Source organism: Callithrix jacchus, chromosome 1 (genome assembly GCF_049354715.1).
Source record: "Callithrix jacchus isolate 240 chromosome 1, calJac240_pri, whole genome shotgun sequence".
In the NCBI taxonomy this organism is placed as follows: domain Eukaryota; kingdom Metazoa; phylum Chordata; class Mammalia; order Primates; family Cebidae; genus Callithrix; species Callithrix jacchus.
In genome coordinates this window covers 10,963,147-10,986,076 of record NC_133502.1, presented here as the reverse complement: position 1 = coordinate 10,986,076, position 22,930 = coordinate 10,963,147, and the positions used below count along the sequence as shown (strand labels likewise).

General features: G+C 42.4%; 1 protein-coding gene across 7 annotated transcripts in view; it reads left to right on the top strand.

Annotated features, from left to right (window-relative positions):
* The window catches only part of ABCC4 (ATP binding cassette subfamily C member 4 (PEL blood group)), a 291,898-nt gene that overhangs the window by 65,728 nt on the left and 203,240 nt on the right, over positions 1-22,930 (top strand). For 5 of the 7 annotated variants that reach the window (XR_008475284.2, XM_078367131.1, XM_054242467.2 and 2 more), the window contains exon 4: positions 6,964-7,188. The exons of the other annotated variants lie outside the window; for them this stretch is intronic. Coding sequence is in view for 4 of the 5 variants with exons in the window: in XM_078367131.1 (XP_078223257.1) it covers positions 6,964-7,188 (225 nt within the window). In the remaining variant the exon portion in view is untranslated. The remainder of the gene's footprint in view (positions 1-6,963; positions 7,189-22,930) is intronic. 7 annotated transcript variants of the gene reach the window in all.

The following is a 22,930-nucleotide window of genomic DNA, read 5'->3' as shown; positions in this document are numbered from 1 at the left end:
CGTTCCAATAATGGAACACTAGGCATAAATAGTTACTTCCTCTGGTTACAGAACAACTGTGCAGATCCATAACTCCCTAGCCTATATATTCTTAACCAAACAGAATGCAAGCAGGGTCTTCCCTGGGAACTACTGGTGGCACCAGCAGGAAGAGTCTTTGTGGTTGTAATTTCAAAGTAATGCAAACCCCTGTCCTCTGAGAGTTGAGGAATGATTGTAATGCTCAGAGAAACAAGTACTAGTCTAATGGTGAACACGGTGTTCTTACAGGCAGATGCAGCCTGTGAGTTTCCAGCACACCAGTCCCTGTGTGCACCTCCATGGTGACAGTGATGGAGACTGAACAAGTCTCCACCTACTTACAGCCTGCAGGGGGCCAGGAGGAACTTGGGAATCCTCTGTGTGAGCCGAACCATGACCCTCTCCACTCAAATCTATGCTCTTTGCTGGTCTTTCTATTTTGGATAGTTGAAGACTATCTAAATGTTTTTCTGAGAAATTAGATGTGTTTTTAATAATTCCAATGGTACATTTTTTGGTCAGCTGTCTGACATGAGGGCCATGCCCAAACCTCACGTGGTGTTTTCTTTCTTAGACTTTTTTTTGAGCCGGAGTCTTGCTCTGTCACCCAGGCTGGAGTGCAGTGGCATGATCTTGGTTCACTGAAACCTCTGCCTCCTGGGTTCAAGCCATTCCAAAGTAGCTGAGATTACAAGCGTATGCAACCACATGCAGCTAATTTTTGTATTTTTAGTAGAGATGAGGTTTTACCGTGTTAGCCAGGATGGTCTTGATCTCCTGACCTTGTGATCTGCCTGCCTCAGCCTCCCAAAGAGCTGGGATCTTTCCAAAAATATAAAAATATGATAGGATACTGAGCTCCCCTCTACTCCTAAGCCAGCTTCAGTAAGTATCAACTCATGACCACTTTCGATTTTTATGAAGCCCTGCTCGGTGTCCCCTTTAGATACGGGTGTGTGTGTGTGTATTTTTTTTTTTTTTTTTGAGAGAGAGTCTTGCTCTGTTTTGCCCAGGCTAGAGTACAGTGGTGTGATCTTGGTTCACTGCAACCTCTGCCTCCTGGGTTCAAGCGATTCTCCTGGCTCAGCCTCCTGAGTAGCTGGGATTACAGGCGTCTGTCACCATGCCTGACTAATTTTTGTATTTTCAGTAGAGATGGGGTTCCGCCATGTTGGCCAGGCTTGTCTTGATGCTGACCTCATTTGATCCACCTGCTTCGGCCTCCCAAAGTGCTGGGATTACTGGTATGAGCCACTGTGCCCGGCCATGTGTGTATTTTTTAATTGAAGAAACCATGTTCCTTGTCCTGCATGGATTCCCATGGTCTAGATTGGGCTGACAAAATATCCCCGCTCCCTCTCTCATGGCCCTCTGCATCCCTGCATGCTGTGTCATTTAACATGTCCGTCTGGTACCACCAGTCAGTAGTAGTTAGATCTAGAAGCTTGATGTGATTCAGGTTTGATTCCCTCCACCCCTTTTGGCGGGAGTACTTTGTAGGCAGGGGTGTGTACCACCTACCACTTCGAGATACCTCACTTAGGTTTGATTGTGTGTGTGTGATATTTGGAGCCATTTATGATCATTGCTTAAGATCCATTAATTTGTTAGGAGTTTGCAAAGTGGTGATATTCCAGTTCCTCATTTATTAGCTGAAATAATTGCATCAAGAAAAGCTTTGCCATTATCAACTCTTTGTTACCCCGAGTTACAGTACACCTATAGGAAAGGCGGGAGAAATGGTTAATTTTGCTACTCTTTTTAAAACCGATTTTCAAAATAATTTCAAAATACTCTTTTTAAAACCGATTTTCAAAACATTCTCCAGCATGTTCCTCTGGAGTTAATGGATGTTTCGTTATTGCTTGTTCTGTTTGGTTTGATGAGTATGATTGTGAGCTCATGGATTTAAACGGTTCTGATGTGCTGATCGTTACAGTTATTATCCCTGTGCCATGCTTTGGCTATCTTTGGCTAGTGGGGGTCTATTGAAGTCAGGTCCTGAGTCTTTTGCATGTATATATCATGCTAGCTTCCTCATTTTCTGGTGTGACAAGATATTTCAGGCTCCTGGAACAGTTTTTGCCACAGCTGTGGAATCAACTCTTTTTCCTAGCAGCTTTAACTCCTTTTATATGTGTATGTTTATATTTAAAGATAAAAATATCATGAATTTATGTGGGTATTTCCAAATCAGATTCAAGACGTTAGTGTTTTTACTTCTCTCTTTACTCTTACATCTGTATCTCTTTTCTCCCTTCATCTGTTCTTTTTCTCCCTAGCCTAATCCAGCTCTTGGTATCAACATACTTATTTGTTTATTTTATCTTACAGTATCAACACTATTATCCATAATCTGATTTCTGAAAATAATTTAAAGTGTTTTTCATTGCTGTTTACATTGTCTGTAGGGTAGACAATAATGTGCAGGGACTGTCTTTTCAAACTATTTTGTTTAAAGTCAAACAAACTAGTTAAATAAACTATTTTGTTTAAAGTTAAAAAACAAATTATGATTCATCCTTTTGTTTGGTAGGTACAGTCTTTACTGAACATTGAATTTTCCCTGCTGTGCAGAATGGAAGGTTTTAGTTCTATCACTGAAATCTCAGCATCCGTTTTTCCAAAGGGCTTTTCTTAGAAGCCTGACATACGGCAGCAGCTCTGATGAAAAGCCCTTTGTGGTCTTAAAAGTTCTTCACAGCGGGTCTCCAGCCCCTCCAGACTCAGACACAGAGATAGTGCAGGAGAGGAGGATAGGGATGTGTATAGGCATTGGTTTCTACACCCCAGAATCTTCCAGGGATGGGGAACTCAGGCCCCACCCTGATCATGAACCTAAATCTGGGGGATGGGTCCTGAGCATCAGTGAGCGTGGAAGTCTCCCAGGTGATTTTAATTTGCCGTCAGGACTGTACTGATTCAGGGAGGACTTCAGGTATATCCAGAGTCTTAATGGTTATTATTTCCCCATTCACTCTTTTTCTTCCTTATCTCTGGATTCTTTCTCAACCCTACTTTTGTCCTCTGCTCTCCCATTTCTTTTCTTTGAGACAGAGTCTTGCTCTGTGCACCAGGCTGGAGTACAGTGGCACAATCTCAGCTCACTGCAACCTCCACCTTCTGGCTTCAAGCAATTCTTGCGCCTTAGCCTCCCCGGTAGCTGGGATTACAGGTGTGAGCCACCATGTCCAGCTAATTTTTGTATTTTTAGTAGAGATGGGGTTTCACCATATTGGCCAGGCTGATCTTGAACTCCTGACCTCAAGTGATTGATCCACTTGCCTTGGCCTCCCAAAGTGCTGGGATTACAGGCGGGAGCCACTGTGACCCGCTGCGTTTTCCCATTTCTAAACCAAACTGTTACTCATTTTTCCACAGCTCACTCTTTTCTGCTTGTATTTTTCTTTTTTGAGATGGAGTCTTGCTTTGTCTCTAGGCTGGAGTGCAGTGGCGCAATCTCAACTTACTGCAACCTCTGCCTCCCTGGTTCAAGCGATTCTCCTGCCTCAGCCTCCTGAGTAGCTGGGACTACAGGCATATGCCACCACACCCAGCTAATTTTTTTTGTATTTTTAGTAGAGACAGGGTTTTCCTGTGTTAGCCAGGATGGTCTCGATCTCCTGACCTCGTGATCCACCTGCCTTGGCCTCCCAAAGTGCTGGAATGACAGGCGTGAGCCTCTGTGCCTGGCCTGCTTTATTTTTCACTCAAACGTGTTCTTCTTTGGTAGCTCATTTCTATTTCCTGTGTTTTCTTTCCTTCTCATGGATCAGGTATGGTGCAGTTGGGCAAGGAGTATCTGAAGTGCATGGGGGAGCAGGAGCGTGGAGGCATGTAATGTGTTACTCCAAGAAAGCATGGGATGGGGCTCAGGTGTCAGGAGGCTGAGTACCAAATGCTCCATTGAGAAGAATATGCCTTCAAGTACTCTGGGACTCAGGTAGAACCTGAAGTGTGGAGCATTGAAGTATCCTATTGGACTCTTAAAAATCTCTGTGGTTTCACAGGTGAGAATTCCTGTGAAGGAGTAAGGACTGTATAGTTAGCTTGTTTGTGGAAAGACTCTTCACCAGGTCATGGATTGGTTGGTCTCCCAGATGGAGAAGCTATGTGAGTTACTTTTGACCTTGTTACTGATATCCAGAAAGTTTAAACTTGGTTAGTTATAATTTTGATAATGAGTATTCTTTGTGTTGATTTGTTTCTTATTAGTTGAGGGCTAAGATATGGGATGGAGAGGTCTAAGGGAAGGCAGGGACCAAAAACCTGCATTACTCACCGGTGAGCCTGTTTGCTTGCTTGGATTATTAAATGCTGTCTCTCAGCAAGGAAACCTGGACAATTAGGTGGTTGTGACTTGCCTTCCTTTTGCATTCCTTTTTGCTGGGTTTATTGCATCTGTTATTTCCTCTGGTGAGTGGGCATCCCTCTTGCCATTTGAATCACACTCACCTCAGGCTGAAATGGAAAAGTGTGTAACCAGCAACAGTGACTCCCAGGGACCGTGAGAAGTTTCAGGAACATTTCGAAAGGCATGCGTTAGCCCTGAGCTTCTGGCTGATAGCCCAGGTATGTCTGCTGCGGCCCTGGTTGCCTTGGCACTCCTGAGCCGGGGCTGCTCATGTGAACAGTTTGGCCTTCTTGGTTCGCGGGGTAAACTTCCAGATTTTCATGTCAGTAACCTCTAAACAGTCCATGTTATGACCCATTGTACTGGGGGCTCTTCTACAAACTCCTAGTGCCTCTGATTGGGCACACCGTGAACCTAGGTGTTCTTGATACCTGATCATCTTATTCTGAATTCTTCAACTAAATGGTATTTTCTGATTTCTGTATCATAGGGGAAAACTTCCATGACCTCATGGAAGGCAATGCAGTTGGTGAAGTCTGCGTGTGTGTGTGTGTGTGTGTGTGTGTGTGTGTGTGTGAATGTCTTCTGTAAATATCCAGATCCAGTGCTAGTTGTTTGGGCTGAAAGTGTGTGTTAGTTTTTTTTTTTTTTTTTGAGATGGAGTTTCACTCTTGTTGCCCAGGCTGGAGTGCAATGGTGGGATCTTGGCTCACTGCAACCCCCGTCTCCCGGGTTCAAGCACTTCTCCTGCTTTGGCTTCCTGAGTAGCTCGGATTGCAGGCATGTGCCACTATGCCCGCTAAATTTGTATTTTTAGTAGAGATGGGGTTTCTCCATTTTGGTGAGGCTGGTCTCGAACTTCTGACCTCAGGTGATGTGTCTATCTCGGCCTCCCAAACTGCTGGGATCACAGGTGTGAGCCACCATGCTCTGCCTGTTTTTGTTTTTTATTGGTTCTTCTTACCTCACTTCAGATAGAAAACAGCTATCAATAGCAAACCTGTCAGGTGTTTATCGTGTCTTTGTTAAGAAGGAGAGATTGTTTAAAACGAAAAGTTTTGTTTCAAGTCAAAGTCTTGAAAGATTTTCAAACTTTTTGCATTTTGTCTTTGGAGAAGTCAAGAGGAAATGATGTCAAGGGCCTTTGTTTACTTTTTTCCATGTTTTTTACAGTTTACTTTTGGTGACTTGGATTTGCAATGAGTGTTTGGTTTTCTTTGATGAAGGAGAAGGGTCCTTTAGAAGGCATTCTAGAGGGAGGAGTAGGTTATGGGGTGAAGTGGTCATGTGGCAGGAAGAGGAAAGGAAAGCTCTTTGCTTAGCTCAAACCGTGGCTCAAGCTGCATTCTGCTGTTACTTTGCCTTTAATCTTGGGGATTAAAATTTCATTCCCTGTGTCTTGTTCAGAAGGTAAGCCCCCATGCCTCCCAGCTCATTTGTGTGGGATTTTAATTTTGCCTCAGGGAATAGCTGATTATTAACATTGTTCAAAACCAGGATCTTCAAAGTATGGCTGATATAGAGACCCACTGATGTTATTACTTTTGAGCTTAATTTCTGCTGTGTTTAATTTTTGACTCTGCACTACCTGAGCCAAGGTGGCAGTTCTTCTGGGCACATCTGAGCTTCTAGGGGGCAGAAACATTAAGCAATGTCCTGTGGGACCAAGAGCCTGGAATCCTCCCAAGCCTGGTTCTTTTCTCTACTCCAACTGAAGGTGGACTTGGTTGTCTTATATCTACTGACACGTAGAGTTCAGATTGGATTGGAGAGTTTGATTTTCTGATCTGGGTTTGTGCCAATATCTCAGTTCATAAAGTCTCTTAATGGTGAAGAAGGTGGCAAGAGTGGTGGCCTCCTGTACACGAGCCTTCTCAACTTTCCCACGTGCCGTGATGTCAAGAGTACAGGGGAAGTGGGTGAGAGCTGAGGTGTCCCTATGGAAGCAAATTCCTTTTTCCTCTTGGGCCACTTTTTTCCTTAGTCACCTTAGGCTAAGACTTAATTTGGTAGTTTGCCAAGTATGCTTTAAAGCACTGTTTGTAATACTGAGCACCCACCAGTGTACCAAGAACAACATACTAAAACATTATTGCTTTTGAAATTAGAATTGGCTTCAGGCGAAAACTTCTATCAGCTTGTCTTAAAGAAGAAACAGTTCTGCTTTTCTTTTAGATTAATGATGAATGTTGAATTTTGAAAATATAAAAGTAAAGCTTGTGTTAAGAAAAAATGAGCTTGGGTGTGGTGACTCACATCTGTAATCCTCGCACTTTGGGAGGCTGAGGTAGGAGGATCACTTGAGCCTAGGAGTTCAAGACCGGCCTGGGCAACATAGTGGGATCCTGTCTCTTAAAAAAAAAATTAGCTGGACATGGTAGTGTACACTTGTAGTCTCAGCTACGTGGAAGGCTGAGGTGTGAGGACTGCTTGAGTCAGGGAGTTCGAGGCTGCTGTGAGCTGGGATTGTGCCACTGTACTCCAGCATGGGTGACAGAGCGAAACCCCATCTGAAGAAAGAAAAAGAAAAAAGAAAAAATGGTGTGGTCTATATGTCTAATTAAAGGCTTTTCTTTTTCTTCTTTTAGGAAAGTACCAAAGTAATCCAGCCCATATTTTTGGGAAAAATTATTAATTATTTCGAACATTATGATCCCATGGACTCTGTGGCTTTGCACAAAGCATACGCCTATGCTGCGGTGCTGACTTTTTGCACCCTTATTTTGGCTATACTGCACCACTTATATTTTTATCATGTTCAGTGTGCTGGGATGAGGTTGCGAGTAGCCATGTGCCATATGATTTATCGGAAGGTAAGTGACATTTAGCATTAAACATGTACCTCACCTGAAGCATCAGGTGCATTCTGGGAAAGTGTTATATGAATTAAATATTGCACAAATAGCCACTGCACTCCAGCCTGGGTGACAGAGCAAGACCCTGTCTCTAAAAAAAGAAAAAAGGAGAAAACTTCTGTAAATAGAATCATTTACACCTTACTAGAGAAGTTTGCTATTTGCATCAGGCCAGTGTTCTTTTTCTTCATGCAAGATGTTTCCGGTGTGCAGTAGAAAGTACTGCCTTAGATAACAGGCTGTTGGAGAACACTACGCTTATAATGAAGTCTAAGTCAAAATATCAAATTGGTTTTCAGTGTTTCTTTACCTCAATCTCACAGTTGTATTTGTGGAAATTTTTGTTGCTGTTCATTAAACCCTTCACTTACTCACGGTTGTACTCAGAAGTCAACTTCAGTGAAATTGGATCTATGAAATTAAATCTAGGAGAAAAGAATGTATTCGAGAAAGTGACTTCTGATGTTTTTAAAAGGAACCATTTGGTCATATTCAATATAATTTTCTTAACTGAGGAAAAACAAATGGAATCCACATCAAATACAGGCTTTCTTTATATTCTGAATCTAGTTGTGGTTGTTTTCAATGGTTTGTAAGAAAATAGTTGCATGTTTGGGCTAACACTTTGAATTTTTGATTGTTTTTCACAATTTTGGAGAGGACTTATAGTGTTTCTATTTTATGTTGGTTTTCATTCAAAGTAAGTTTTTTTTTTTCTTTTTTTTCTTGAGACAGAGTCTCACTCTGTCACCCAGGCTGGAGTGCAGTGATGTGATCTCGGTTGACTGCAGCCTCTGCCTCTCGGGTTCAAGAAATTCTCGTGCCTCAGCCTTCCAAGTAGCTGGGACTAGAGGCATGCACCACCACACCTGGCTAATATTTGTATTTTTAGTAGAGATGGGTTTTCACCTTGTTGGCCAGGGTGGTCTCGAACTCCTGACCTCAAGTGATCTGCCCACCTTGGCCTCCCAAAGTGTTGGGATTACAGGTATGAGTGATCACGCTCAGCCTCAAAGTAAGTTTTTACATTAAACAGTTGTCCCTCGGTATTCTTGGGGGATCGGATACAGGACCTCTTGAGGATACAAGAAATCAGAGGATGCTTAAGTCCCTCATATAAAGTGACATGGTATTTGCATATAACTATTCACATCCTTCCATATATGGCATTTTATTTATTTATTTAAAATAATTTCAACTTTTATTTTAGATTCAGAGGTATATGTGCAAGTTTGTTCCATGGGTGTATGGTGTGTTGCTGAGGTTTGGGGTGTGAATGACCCCGTCCCCCAGGCTGTGAGTGTAGTAGTAGTTTTTCAGCCCTTGCCCTATTCCCTTTCTCCCTACTCTAGTAGTCCTCTGTGTCTGTTGTTCTCATCTTTATGTCCGTCTGTACCCAATGATTACCTCCCACTTGTAAGTGAGAACATCTGGTATTTGGTTTTTGGTTCCGGCGTTAATTTGCTTAGGATAATGGTCTCCAGCTGCATACATGTGGCTGCAAAGGACATGATTTTGTTGTTTTTTTAACGGGTGCACTCCCATGTACTTTAAATCATCCCTGGTTTACTTATAATACCTAATACAAGGTAAATATACGTTATATATTATAAATTGTACATTATATGATGTAAATATACTTTGTATTAGGTATTATAAATAAATGTTTAGGGAAAGTGACAAGAAAAAAAATCTGTGCATGTTCGGTACAGACACAATCACCTATTTTGTTTCCCTTGAATATTTTCAACCCCAGGTTGGTTGAATCCAGGATGCAGAACCCTTGCATATGGAGGGCCAACTGTATTTTCTTTCTCATCAGGCTGTAATATTAAGATCTGATTTGATATTTTATTTGTACGTTTTATATTGAGATATGCCATAAATCATACTGTTGTTTGTCCTGGTCTTAACTGTTACCGAAGGAGTAGGATTTCTGGTTGCTTTACAAAGAAGTTGCCATAGAGATGCTAGCATCAGGAGCTAAAGAACTTGTCATTAAGTCTGCCCTGGATATCGCCTTATCCTAGGCCTTTTATTTTTAATACTTATTTAAAGATAAAACTAAGCCATTTAAATTTGAAGTATTCTTCTTTTACCTCGTTGTCACTTATGCAGACCTTCTGTCAGGTGTCCTCCCCAAGTCTTTCTTTGACATCGGGGAGTAGGTCTTGGAGTTCTGTGAATCCTGGAGGCCTCATGTCTTATTATCTATGGTAGAGTATAACAGGTATGCCTGGATTCCTGTGTTTGACGTGAAAATGACAACAAGGCTTGTACGCATTAGAGAAGGGGTCATCACTGTCATTACCAGCATCGCCACCACCATCACCACCACCATCATTGTCATCTTTATCTATGTTATTCTCTTGTACTCTCTTCTGCCATTTAAAAGAAAAATACTTGGGTTTTTCTATAAACTAGCTAGATTTTTGTCTTTCAAGATCAGACTTCTAATAGATTCATAAAAATTTCACTAACACTCCACTTGCAAACTTTAAAAGCACCCTACACCAAAGTCCAGATTGAAGTAGTCATTCAGTAAAATACAGCTCTTTGTACAAGTGAGATACTGTTCACCTGTTTTCCTTCCTCTTTTCCACTAATGCTTTGGAAAGCAGCCTTTGGGAAATCTGATCTACCTTGGCAAATTTGCTTACCTGTATGTAAACATCTCCCAAAGTTATTAATTTGCTGGCTTGATTATCTTAGAAGCATTGTCTCTTTACAAGGTCAAAAATGACTTGGGCTAAACTGTAAGACTTAACCTGAAATCTCAGAAACATGGGAAAGATGGATATCCTCATGTCCTGCCTTGCATCTGCAAACATGCCCAGGTGAAGAAATAAGACACTTCTTCCTCACACATGGGTTCCTTCCCTGGGGCAGAGGCTGGCTCTGCAGCATGGCTCTGAAAGGTCTCTCCTTGATGCTGGGAGTTTCCACTGAGGCCCCACATCCGAATTTCTAGTCTGGCAGAAATCAGGTTGGGTGTTGCAAATGGAATGACTGCTGAGCCCATTGTTATCATTTGGTACTAAATGATCTTGTGGGATGTATGAAAATGACTTGTTGTTTATCTACTTTTTCACAGCTTTGGTAAAATTACTTTAGGCTTTTAATCATTAATTTTTCTTTTTTTTTTATTGTACTTTAGGTTCTGGGGTACATGTGCAGATCATGCAGGATTGTTACATAGGTACACACATGGCAATGTGGTTTGCTGCCTCCATGCCCTCGTCACCTATACCTGGCATTTCTCCCCATGTTATCCCTCCCCAACCTCCCCACCCATACCCTGCTGTCCCTCCCCTAGCCTCCACAATAGACCCTAGTGTGTGATGCTCCCCTCCCTGTGTCCATGTGTTCTCGTTGTTCAACACCTATGTCCCTACAAAGGACAGGAACTCATTGTTTTTTACGGCTGCACAGTATTCCATGGTGTATATGTGCCACATTTTCCTTGTCCCATCTATCATGGATGGGCATTTGAGTTGGTTACAGGTCTTTGCTATTGTAAACAGTACTGCAGTGAACATTCGTGTGCATGTGTCCTTATAATAGAACAATTTATAATCCTTTGGGTAAAGGGATTGCTGGGTCAAATGCAATTTCTATTTCTAGATCCTGGAGGAATCGCCATACTGTCTTCCACAATGGCTGAACTAATTTATACTCCCACCAGAAATGTAAAAGTGTTCCTATTTCTCCACATTTTCTCTAGCATTTGTTGTCTAAAAATCTGGAATTTTCTTCTTATTGTAGTAAAATATGCATAACATAAAATATACCTTTTTTTGATTTTTTTTGAGAGGGCGTCTCACTCTGTTGCCCAGGCTGGAGTGCAGTGGTGTGATCTTGGCTCACTGCAACCTCTGCATCCCAGGTTCAAGCTATTCTCCTGCCTCGGTCTCCCAAGTAGCTGGGTTTACAGACATGTGCCACCATGCTTGGCTGATTTTTTTGTGTTTTTATTAGAGATGGGGTTTCTCCATGTTGGTCAGGCTGGTCTCGAACTCCCAAACTCAGGTGATCCGCCCGCCTTGGCCTCCCAAAGTGCTGGGATTACTGGCATGAACCACCACGCCCAAACTATTTTAACTCTTTTTAAGTGTTCGGTAGTTCATTGGCATCAAGTACATTCACATCATTGTGCCTCCCAACCCCACCATCCATGGACAGAATTTGTTCATCTTCCCAGATGGAAACTCTGTACCCATTAGACACTGATTCCCCACTATCCTCTCTCCACACCCATCACCCTTCTGTTCTCCAGCTCTGTGAATTTGATGACTCTGAATATTTCAGAGAAGTAGAATCATACAGCATTTGTTATTCGTGTCTGGCTCACTTCATACAGCATAATGTCTTCAGGGATTATCTGTGCTGTATTACATGCCAGAATTGAATTCCTTTGAAAGGCTGAATAATATTCCACTGCTTGGATATGCCACATTTTGTTTATCCATTCATCTGTCACTGGACATTTGGGTTATTTCTGCCTTTTAGCTATTGTGAACAATGCTGCTATGAACATGAATGTACAGCTATCTCCTTGAGTCCTAGCTTTTATTTTTAATTCTTTTAATTCTTATTTTTGAGACTGAGTCTTGCTCTGTTGCCCAGACTGGAGTGCAGTGGCATGATCTCGGCTCACTGCAACCTCTGCTTCCCAGGTTCAAGTGATTCTCCTGCTTCAGCCTCTCGAGTAGTTGGGATTACAGGCACCTGCCACCATGCTTAGGTAATTTTTGTATTTTTATAGAGATGAGGTTTTCTTTTTTTTTTTTTTTGAGACAGAATTTCGCTCTTGTTACCCAGGCTGGAGTGCAATGGCGCGATCTCGGCTCACCGCAACCGCTGCTTCCTGGGTTCAGGCAATTCTCCTGCCTCAGCCTCCTGAGTAGCTGGGATTACAGGCACGCACCACTATGCCCAGCTAATTTTTTGTATTTTTAGTAGAGATGGGGTTTCACCATGTTGACCGGGATGGTCTCGATCTCTTAACCTCATGATCCACCCACCTCGGCCTCCCAAAGTGCTGGGATTACAGGCTTGAGATGAGGTTTTACCATATTGGCCAGACTAATCTCAAACTACTGACCTCGTGATCTGCTTGCCTCAGCCTCACAAAGTTCTGGGATTACAGGCATGAGCCACCATGCCCAGCCTGAGTCCTTTTAGTACTTTTGAGTATGTATTTTAGAGGTGGAGTTGCTGGATGACATGGTAATTCTATGTTTAATTTTTTGAGGAAACACCATACTGTTTTTCACAGTGGCCACGCCATTTACATTCCCACTTATTCTTTAATAATTTGTCTGTTTAACTTGAGAACTAAATGAGACGTTTTTATGAATCACAACTGGTTTGAACTTGGATTGCTGGCTCCAAGGGTGGTCTGTTGAAATGGCTCACGGTGGTTTGTTCAGGTTCCTCAGAACTCTGTGTTATTTCTTGTAACTTTTACCAAATAAAGAGGCTGTGCAGCACAGGCTGTATTTTAAGTGAGGTCAACAGATTAGCATTAAGAGTATGGGCTCCTCATGGCAATAGTGTGCTGAACATCGTACTCGCTCATGTTAGAATGTTGTCAGTCATAAGTCATATTCCCAGCATGAGTCTGTATAACTCAGCAGTGACAACAGTGCCTTATCTCCTGTTTTTACTTTTTAGCCATCTGGGATCCAGAAACAGAGAATGTGTTTATCTTTAGGTCTCAAGGGGTTACTTCTGTAGCTTAGAGCATGTGAATTGGGGCCATGTTGGAGGAAGATGGTCCCTTTAGTCAAACTGAGTCAGGATTAAGGATAGCTGAAGATCTCTAGCCCCAGCCACCAGTGAGACTGGACCTCCCATTTGCCCATGCTTACCTTGGCTTAAGGCCTGGATGGATCTGAGCCTGAATGCTAAATGTCAATAGACCTACAAAAGAATGGAGGACAGTTTCATTCATCAGGATGCACTTGTCATTTCAGCTTTCATATTATAAAATACATTAGGCATAGAGATTTTTCCTTAAGATCTGTGGCCTAATTAGCTCAAGATTTCCTGACTTTGTGTCTAGTTTGAAGAACCATGGTGGTTCCTGCCATGGGCTGGCTTTTGAGTTGTGGATTTTGATGTTGGACTGGCTTGTCCTGAATGCCTGGTAAAGCCACAGCAGTCCCTGAGCCTCCTGGCGCTCCTCTCTGCTGTTTGCAGACTTTTTTGCAGAATTGAGTAAGTTTGGTAAAACATTTTATTCTGCATAAAGCTGCCTGTCTTCCTTCTCTTTAGAGTTACTCCGAAGGATAGTTTGAGGTAATGTATCTGTCTGTCCTTCGTGTTCCACCTTCTAAGGTGTGTTGAGTCCCTGCAGACTTTCTAGTTTCCCTTTATCATTAATTACAGATCTGTCCTAGAAGAAAATATGGAATATGTGTGTGCAGTGTATCTCAAAGGGGTGCTTTCTATAGTTTTCTGTTTTGAGAAATATTTGTAGTTATCTTAAGTGTATTGTTTAACCATTTAAGCGATACGGTGTGGTTCCCTTTTTAGAATTCTGTAACTTGGGGGAAAAGGCATAGTTCCTGTATCGAGGGAATGTATTCCCTGGATACATGAGGAATACATGTATGTATTCCCTTGGATACTCCATCTAGAGTTCATATTATCAGATACTCTTCATCTATCTGGGGGAAGGATTCCTGTTTCTTTTAATCCTTTCATTTGAGAACCCTCTCCTCTTGATCATTTTTTCCTCCTCCTCCCTCCTCCTCCTCCTCCTCCTTCTCCCTCCTCCTCCCCCTCTCCCTTCCCCTTTCTCCTCCTCCTCCTCCTTCTTCTTCTTTCTTCTTTCTTCTTCTTCTTTTCTTCTAGACAGGGTCTCCCTGTGTTGCCCAGGCTAGTCTTGAACTCTGAACTCCTGGGCTCAAGGGATCTTCCTGCCTTGACATCCTAGAATGCTAGGATTTTGGGTGTGAGCCACCATACCTAGCTTTTTTTGGAGATGGAGTCTCATTCTTTCACCCAGGCTGGAGTGCAGTGGCACTATCTCAGCTCATTGCAGCCTCCGCTTCCCAAGTTCAAGCGATTTTCCTGCCTCAGCCTCCTGAGTAGCTGGGACTATAGGTGCGTGTCACTACACCCAGCTAATTTTTTATATTTTTAGTGGAGATGGTGTTTCACTGTGTTCGCCAAGATGGTTTTGATCTCCTAAATTCATGATCCACCTGCCTTGGCCTCCGAAAGCACTGGGATTACAGGTGTGAGCCACTGTGACTGGCTGGCTTTTTTTTTTTTTTTTTTTTCCAGATGAAGTCTTGCTCTGTCACCCAGGCTGGAGTGCAGTGGCGTGATCTTAGCTCAGTGCAACATCCGCCTCCCAGGTTCAGGTGATTCTCATGCCTCAGCTTCCCAAGTAGCTGGGATTATAGGCATGTGCCACCATACCCAGCTAATTTTTGTATTTTTAGCAGAGATGGAGTTTCACCATGTTGGCCAGGCTAGTCTTGAACTTCTGACCTGAAGTGATCTGCCTGCCTTGACCTCTCAAAGTTCTGGATTACAGGTGTGTACCACTGTGCCCAGCCTTGATCTTTTTCTTTTCTTTTCCTGGCATTGCAATGGGTCAGGTATATTTTCAGGTCAGTGGTCAGAGCAGCAGACAGCCTCCTCTACTATAAACTAAGTAGGAAGTAGAAGGCGCCCTCCCATAATGCACAGAGAGACTGGGCTTGTGCACCTTTCCCGGGTCATGTCCACCACCCTGTGCCATAAGTAGAACCTGATTTAAAAAAATAAATGCACCATCATGTGCTGTTGGTGAGAAGATTGCAGCCCTCTGTAGCTCTCCACCTGCATCCCAGTCTTCTTGTCCCTCCCTCTGAGTTTTCTCAGTGGATGTAGAAAGACAATTGATAAGAAATTTTGTCAGCATCTGAGCCATCAGTGTTGTGTTCATAGATTTAAAACAGAATTTTGCTTTTATTTAAAGCTTATTTTATTTCACTGTAGACTCTGTATTGCTTTATATGTAGACTGAATAGTATCAAATTATAGATATTCACAGCCAGGCGCGGTGGTTCACACCTGTAATCCCAACACTTTGGGAGGCCGATGTGGGTGGATCACTTGAGGCCAGGAGTTCGAGACCAGCCTGACCAACATGGTGAAACCCCATCTGTACTGTGATTGCATCTACTCGAGTGGCTGAGGCTTGAGAATTGCTTGAACCCAGGAGGCAGAGGTTGCAGTGAGCTGAGATCCATGCCACTGTACTCCAGGGCAAGACTGTCTTTAAAAAAAAATACATATATTCAACTCCTTTGAGTCTTTTTACAAAACCAGCAATTTCATATGGCTCAAACTAATCTTTTGCCCGTGAGTCTGTAGATACGTTTCCTTTCTGCAGACGTGAAGGGAGCCTCTTGAGAGTGTAGTCAAAGTGAAACTGTGGTGTGTATGGAAGTAGAGTTATTGCCCTGGACACGTTATTCTTTGGTTGGACTTCCTCTTCTATGCCGTTTTCTAAGCTTCTGACAAAATAAGAATGAACCAGTAGTGCTTCTTACACTGTCTATAATATGTTAGAAGTTTCATTTCAAAAACTTTTCTCTCCCATTTTTTGGTTGTACTTCTGATGTGAACTTGAATCTTACCTGGGCATTTTGTGAGACATTAATCTCATCAAGGGACAATTTGTCCATCTTCTGGTTTGCTAGGGAATAGCTAAGAGGATCCGTGTTAACTTTCCATAGCTTGGAGTTTGAGCTAAGAAAGCAAGTTCAGGAGGGAGGGCTTGTTTCGTTTGGATTTTTCCAAGAGGAAATTTCCTGCTGCTGGAGAATTATGAGTGTCAGATGCGTCCCACCATCTGATAATTTTATTGCCTTCATTGGGGTGTGGGTGCAAACTGGAAGAAAATGCTTTAGTTCAGTGTTTCTCAAACTGCTCTTTGTTGTAGTCACAAGAGGAAATTTTTAAAATAACACTGGTGCCTGGACTCTTCCCCTAAACATTCTGATTTAATTGCTGTGGGGAAATTTTAAATGCTCCTGTGTGATACTAACAGACCTCAAATGCATGTTCAGCTTAATTTTATGCTTAATAACTAAGACCTTCCAGTTCACAGAGATAGCATATGGATTGCAGGTTTGTTTTTTTTTTTGAGATGGAGTCTCACTTTGTCACCCAGTCTGGAGTACAGTGCCGTAATCTCGGCTCACTGCAACCTCTGCCTCCCAGGTTCAAGCAATTCTCCTGCCTCAGCCTCCCAAGTAGCTGGGACTACAGGCGCATGCTGCCAAGCCTGGCTAATTTTTTGCATTTTAGTAGAGGCAGGACTCTTTCTTACTGTCCAGGCTGGTCTCGAACTCCTGAGCTCAGGCAGTCTGCCTGCCTCAGCCTTCCAAAGTACTAGGATTACAGGCATGAGCCACCGCGCCTGGCATGGGTTGCAGGTTTAATCTCCCCCATTGGTGAATGACTCCTTTGGACTTGTATGTCTAAACCTTAAGCCTGGTAGGTATTTATCAGCCTCGAGTGTCCTACCATCTTGTCTGGGAATCTCATACGCAAGAGACCCCAGGTGTCTAGGCACTTTGTAGAAGACTCCATGAAGTCTTGTAGTGGTAGATTGTCAAGTAGAGATTGGCAGGTGTGCACTCTGAGACCAATCATGGACTCAGAGCAGTCAGACCTGGGTTCATATCTCAGTGTTGTCATTTTTTTGTTTTTGTTTTTTGGAGATAGAGTTTCCCTCTTGTTGCCCAGGCTAGAGTGCAATGATGGGATCTTGGCTCACTGCAATCTCTGCCTCCCAGGTTCAAGCGGTTCTTCTGCCTCAGCCTCCCAAGTAGCTGAGATTATAGGCATGCATCACTACGCCCAGCTAATTTTTGTAGTTTTTTAGTAGAGACGGGGTTTTTCCATATCGGCCAGGCTGGTCTCGATCTCCTGACCTCGTGATCTGCCCGCCTCTGCCTCCCAAAGTACTGGGATTACAGGCCTGAGCCACCACGCCCAGCCAGTGTTGTCATTTTCTAAGCTGTAAAATCTTAGAGAAGTGCATTCACTTCTCAGAGCCAGTTTCCTGTTAAGAACTTGAAGACTACTCTTTCCCCATTGAATTCAGTTGGAAACAGTGTTGTAGATTAAATGGCCATTTATGTGTGACTCTGTTTCTTGATCTTCTATTGTTTTGTTGATCTATATTTTCTTTTGTTTTACTATAATAGTCAGGTGGATAGAATCTATCCTTTCTTCATGGCAAATTATCTTAATTACTATAGCCTTATAAATCAAACAGTGAAAGTTACCCAACCTGTTTTACTTTTATGATTGTTTTGGCTATTCTAATTCTCTTGCATTTTCACATAGATTTTAGAATCAGCTTTGCAAGTTTTACAGGAAACTGTTGGGTTATGTGTTGGAATTGCATTGAATTTACAGGACTTAGACAGAATGGGCCTTAACATTATTTAGATGTGGGCCTAAACGTTATAAGATTTCTAAAAAATCTTAACATTATTTAGATTTCCAGTGTAAGAAAATGGTGTATTTACCTATTCCTCATTTATCTAGATCTTTTTACACTTTTTTTTTTTTTTTTTTTTTTTTGAGGCAGGCTGGAGGGCAGTGGTGTGATCTCAGCTCACTGCAACTTCCTCCTTCTGGGTTGAAGTGATTTTCCTGCCTCAGCCTCCTGAGTAGCTGAGATTACCAGCACACATCACCATGCCCAATTAATTTTTGTATTTTTTAAATAGAGATGGGATTTTACCACATTGTCCAGGATGGTCTCCATCTCTTGACCTCATGATCCAACCTGCCTCAGCCCCCCAAAGGTGCTGAGATTACAGATGTGGGCCACCATGCCCAGCCAACTTCTTTTTTTTTTTAAGTAGAGGTGGAGTCTCACTGTGTTGCCCAGGATGGTCTTGAACTCCTGAGCTCAATAGATCCTCCCAGCCTGGCCTGCCAAAGTGTTGGGATTACAGGCATGAGGCTCACTCCAAGCCTTAGATCTTTAACTGTCCTTGTAATTGTTAGGAAAGAGGTCTTAAAGATCTTTTGTTATATTTTTATTCCTTAGCATTTAGAAAAGTATGCTGCAATTCAAAGTAGCATTTGTACTGTTATAAAGGGTGTTTGTTTATTTTACTTTTTTTTTGAGACAGTCTCACTCTGTTGCCCAAGCTGGAGTGTGGTGGCGCAATCTCAGCTCACTGCAACCTCCGTCTCAGCCTCCTGAGTAGCTGAGATTACAGATTCGTGCCGCCACACCCGGCTAAGGTTTGTATTTTTAGTAGATACGGGATTTTACTACGTTGGCCAGGCTGGTCTCGAACTCCTGACCTCAGGTGATCCACCCACCCTGGCCTCCCAAAGTGCTGCCATTACAGGAGTGAACCATTGCTCCTGGTCATAAATAATTTTTTAAAAAATTTTCACTTACTATTTGTTATTAGTATATAGAAATACAATTAAGTTTTGTATTTTTGCTTTGTTTCCTGAAACCTTGCTACAGTGTGTTAAGTTGCAGTAATTTTTGGTTGATTCCTTAGAGTATCTGTTTAGATAATCATGCCTTTGGGTAGAAACAAATATACTCCGTGTGTGTGTGTGTGTGTGTGTGTGTGTGTGTGTGTGTAAGAGAGAGAGAGAAAGAGAGTGGAGGAGAGGGAGAGAAGAAGGGAGAGAAGTTAAAATCTCCAGTTATGAGAGTTCATTTCTTTTTCTCTGTAGTCATGAACTTTTTGCATTCTGACTTACTGGATTGACTTGTATTTAAAGTTTCTTATTAGATTCATTTGTGCTTAAGGTTTATTTGTATTTACTGTCCCCTCACCTTTACCACCGTACAGTAAAGAAGACAAAAACACTAGGTTTTACATTACCCATTGAGTTACTATTCCTGGTGCTCTTCATTCCTTCCCTTAGCTCCAGGTGTCCATTTGGTATAATTTCTTTTCAGCATGTAAACCATCTATTAGTATTTCTTTCTTTTCTTTTTTTTTTTTTTGAGACAGAGTCTTACTCTGTCACCCACACTGGAATGCGGTGCTGTAATCTTGGCTCACTGCAACCTCCGCCTCCTGGGTTCAAGTGATTCCCCTGCCTCAGCCTCCTGAGTAGCTGGGGTTATAGGTGTGTGGCACCACACCTGGCTAATTTTTGTATTTTTAGTAGAGATGGGGTTTTGCCATGTCGCCCAGGCTGGTCTTGAACTCCTAACCTCAAGTGATCCGCCTGCCTTGGCCTCCCAAATTGCTGGGATTACAGGTGTAAGCCACTGTTCCTGGCCAACATTTCATATAGTATAGCTCTGCTGATGATGAATTCGCTCATTTTGTTTTTTAATCTGAATTTTTTTTTCTTTTGAAGTACATGGGTGCTGGATGTTGAATTCTGGGTGATGGTGGTATCTGCCCCTCTTCCCTCAAAGGTGTTGTTCATTGACACCTGGCTTTCATTGTTTCTGATAAGAAGTTAGCCATCATTTGTATCTTTCTTACCTTGTATATAATGTTTCTATGTTTTCTTGTTGTTGTTTCTCTCTTTGATACTGATTTTTTAGAATATTGATAATGATCCTAGATATAATTTGCTTGGTATTTATGCTTTTCGGAGTTTGCTGAGCTTCTTAGATCTTTGTTTTTTTTGTTTTCATTTTTGTATCATTTAGGAAATATTTAACCATTACATATTTTTTTTTACTTTTTTTTTTACTTATTCTCACACTCTTTTTTTAATTGTACTCATCTTATGTCAATATTAAACTGTTTGAGATTTTCTTATAGGACAATCAGTCTTTTTCCCTTTTGTTCAGTCTTCTCTATTGTCTTTAAACTGCTAGTAAGCCCAGCCAGTGATTTTTTTTTTCCCTTTTCTTTCTCATTTCAGTATTAGAGCTTTAAAGCGTTTATTGGGCCCCCCCGCCCCCACTTTTTTTTTTACCCTGGCCAACATGGTGAAACCCAGTCTGTACTAAAAATATAAAAATCAGCCAGGCATGATGGCAGATGCCTGTAATCCCAGCCACTCAGTCAGCAAGACTCTGTCTCAAAAAACAAAAACTTTACACTTGTTTTTACTGAAAATCTCAATCTGTTTACTCATATTTCCCCTCAGTTTCTTTGAATATGTTAACCCTTTGAGTATATTTATGCTTGTTTCTGTAAATCTTAGAATCCAATGTTTGCGCCTACTTGGATTTGCTTTTATTATATATTTGAGGGATTTGGTATAAAGAATGCTTTCTTTATTGCCCTGAGTTACATTTTCTTTCTTACGTGTCTAAGATTTTTCATTCTGGACATTTTGAGTGCTATATGTCTGCCTTCTGATAATTCTAAAAAGTATTGAATTTTACTCTGGTAGCATATTAACTAGCTGAACGCATACATCTGTTTTTAATGCTTTATTAGGGCATAACTTTAGAAATTTTCAGGTGTTTTCCAAGCTTCTCTAACTTGATGGGACTCAAGATTCAAACCACGTGCTGTTTGTGGGCCTTGTTAGGTAGTAGTGCTTGTTTTAAATTTTTTCTTGGACAAGTTTAGAGTAACTCTTTTTTAGTGTAGGGTTTCTCAACCTGGGTAGCACTTGACATTTAGGACTAGGTAATTCTTTTTCGGGATGGAGAGGCTGCTCTGTGCATTGCAAGATGTTGAACAGCATCTGTGGCCTCTACCCACTACTGCCGAAAGCTCCCTCTTGTTGTAACAACCAGTAGTGTCTCCAGTCATTGCTGAAATCTCTCTTGGGGGACAGAATTGCCCTGTTTGAGAATTATTTCTCTGGATAGTGCTCTTGCATGAGGTTCCTGCACCCTGGTCTGGTGAGAATTTCAGTACCTCGCCTCAGCTTGACCTTCAGTATCTCTGTTCAGCTCACTCCTCCTTAGCAGCAGCTCTCTGTTAAGGCTTGGGTGGCCTTGATTTGTGCCTGTCCCTCAGCCAAGGACTTGCAGCGCCCCTACCTCGTACCCTCTGGGGCCTTTCCCTTCTGATGCCTCCTTACTGTCCAGGGCCATGCAGATGCCTGTGGCGTTAGCTAACCCAAACTCTGACCTCCGCCCCTTTGCTCAGCAGGGCTGCTGTGCTCTGTTGCTCACTGCCACCGTCGGAAAGTGGTGTTCTGGCTCAAAGCCAAGGCAATGGTTGGTGCCTGGAAACATCTCCCTCCAAGTGTTGTGCAATTCCGAGGCGGAGGAGTGGGCTGGTATAGTGTGAGCCACTTAGCTGTGGCCAGAGCCCAGTCTCTCTGCTAGTGGAATAGCCGGGATGTTTATGAGCCTGGGAGCTAGGAGCTCCATGTGTGCAGTACAGGGTGTAGCCGTATGGGCTGTAGGTCATGCCTGTTTAACTTCCTGCTGAACAGATGGAGGGTGCGGGCATATGCTAGACGGAGGGACTCAGCATCTGCCATGCGCCACCTGTGTGCTTCACAAAAACCCCAATCCTGGGCCCATCCCAGACCTGACCTGCTGTTTCAGAATTTCTAGGGAAAGGGCCTGGAAATCTGTGGGTTTAATTTGTGCCCAGGGAAGTCTCTGCACTAGAGGATGGCGAAGGGAACAACAGGCATGGAGGGGGAGGCCGGACATGGCTTCCTTGGAAGGGAAAGGGCTGCTTGAGGCTCTGTATTCCTTTCCCCAGGACTTACCTTGAAATCATGGCTGATGATTTATTTATTTTAAATGTTAATTAATTCAATTTTTAAATTTTAGCTTTTTTCTGTTTCTTCTTCTTTTTTAAAAATCTTCTAAGACATCCTGTTATAGCAAATTTTTAAATCTTTTCATTGCCCTGAACATGTTTTTATTTCTCCTTTATTTTAAAAAAATTTTCTATAGGTTTATTTCTCTACGTTGCATTTTGTGGTTATTTACTTTCAGGTCTTCAAACATAATCGATTCGTTTTTAAACTTTTCTGTTAAAAATTTAAAGAAAATTGTGGTAAAATATGCATAATGGCCAGGCATGGTGGCTCACACCTGTAATCCCAGCACTTTGGGAGGCTGAGATGGCCAAATTGCTTGAGCCCAGGTGTTGAAGACCAGCCTGGGTAACATGGTGAATGAAACCCTGTTTCTACAAAAAATAACAAAAATCAGCCAGGCATGCTGGTGTGCACCAGTAGTCGCAGCTACTCAGGAGGCTGAGGTGGGCAGATTACCTGAGCCCAGGAAGTTAAGGCTGTAGTGAGCCATGATTGTGCCACTGGGTACTCCATCCTGGGCATTGGAGTGAGACCCTGTCTCAAAAAAATATTTCTCTATCTATCACATACAATCTGTAGTTTTTGCAAGGCATGGTGGCTCTTGCCCATCAGCCTCTGGCGTCCTCCATTTTACTTTCTGTCTGCAAGAATCTGACTACTGAAGGGACCTCATCCAAGTGGAATCATACCATATTTGTCCTTTTGTGAGTGGCTTATCTCCCTTGGCATCATGCCCTCAGATAAATTTAAGTTTTGGGTTTATGTCATACATTTTCTCAGCATTTAGTGAAAAACTTCTGCGTCACCCTTATCCTCAACTGTGGTGCTGAACCTTTATTTAGCTGTAGTGGAAAAGAAAGGAATTTCAGAGATTGTACACTTTTCTGGCTTCTTGCTCTGTATCTTCTTGTCTGTGTCTTGGTGTGTTTTGAAGTCCTCACCTCGCGCTTCAACTCCCTCTGGGACCCATTAGCTGAAAGAACAGGGTCAT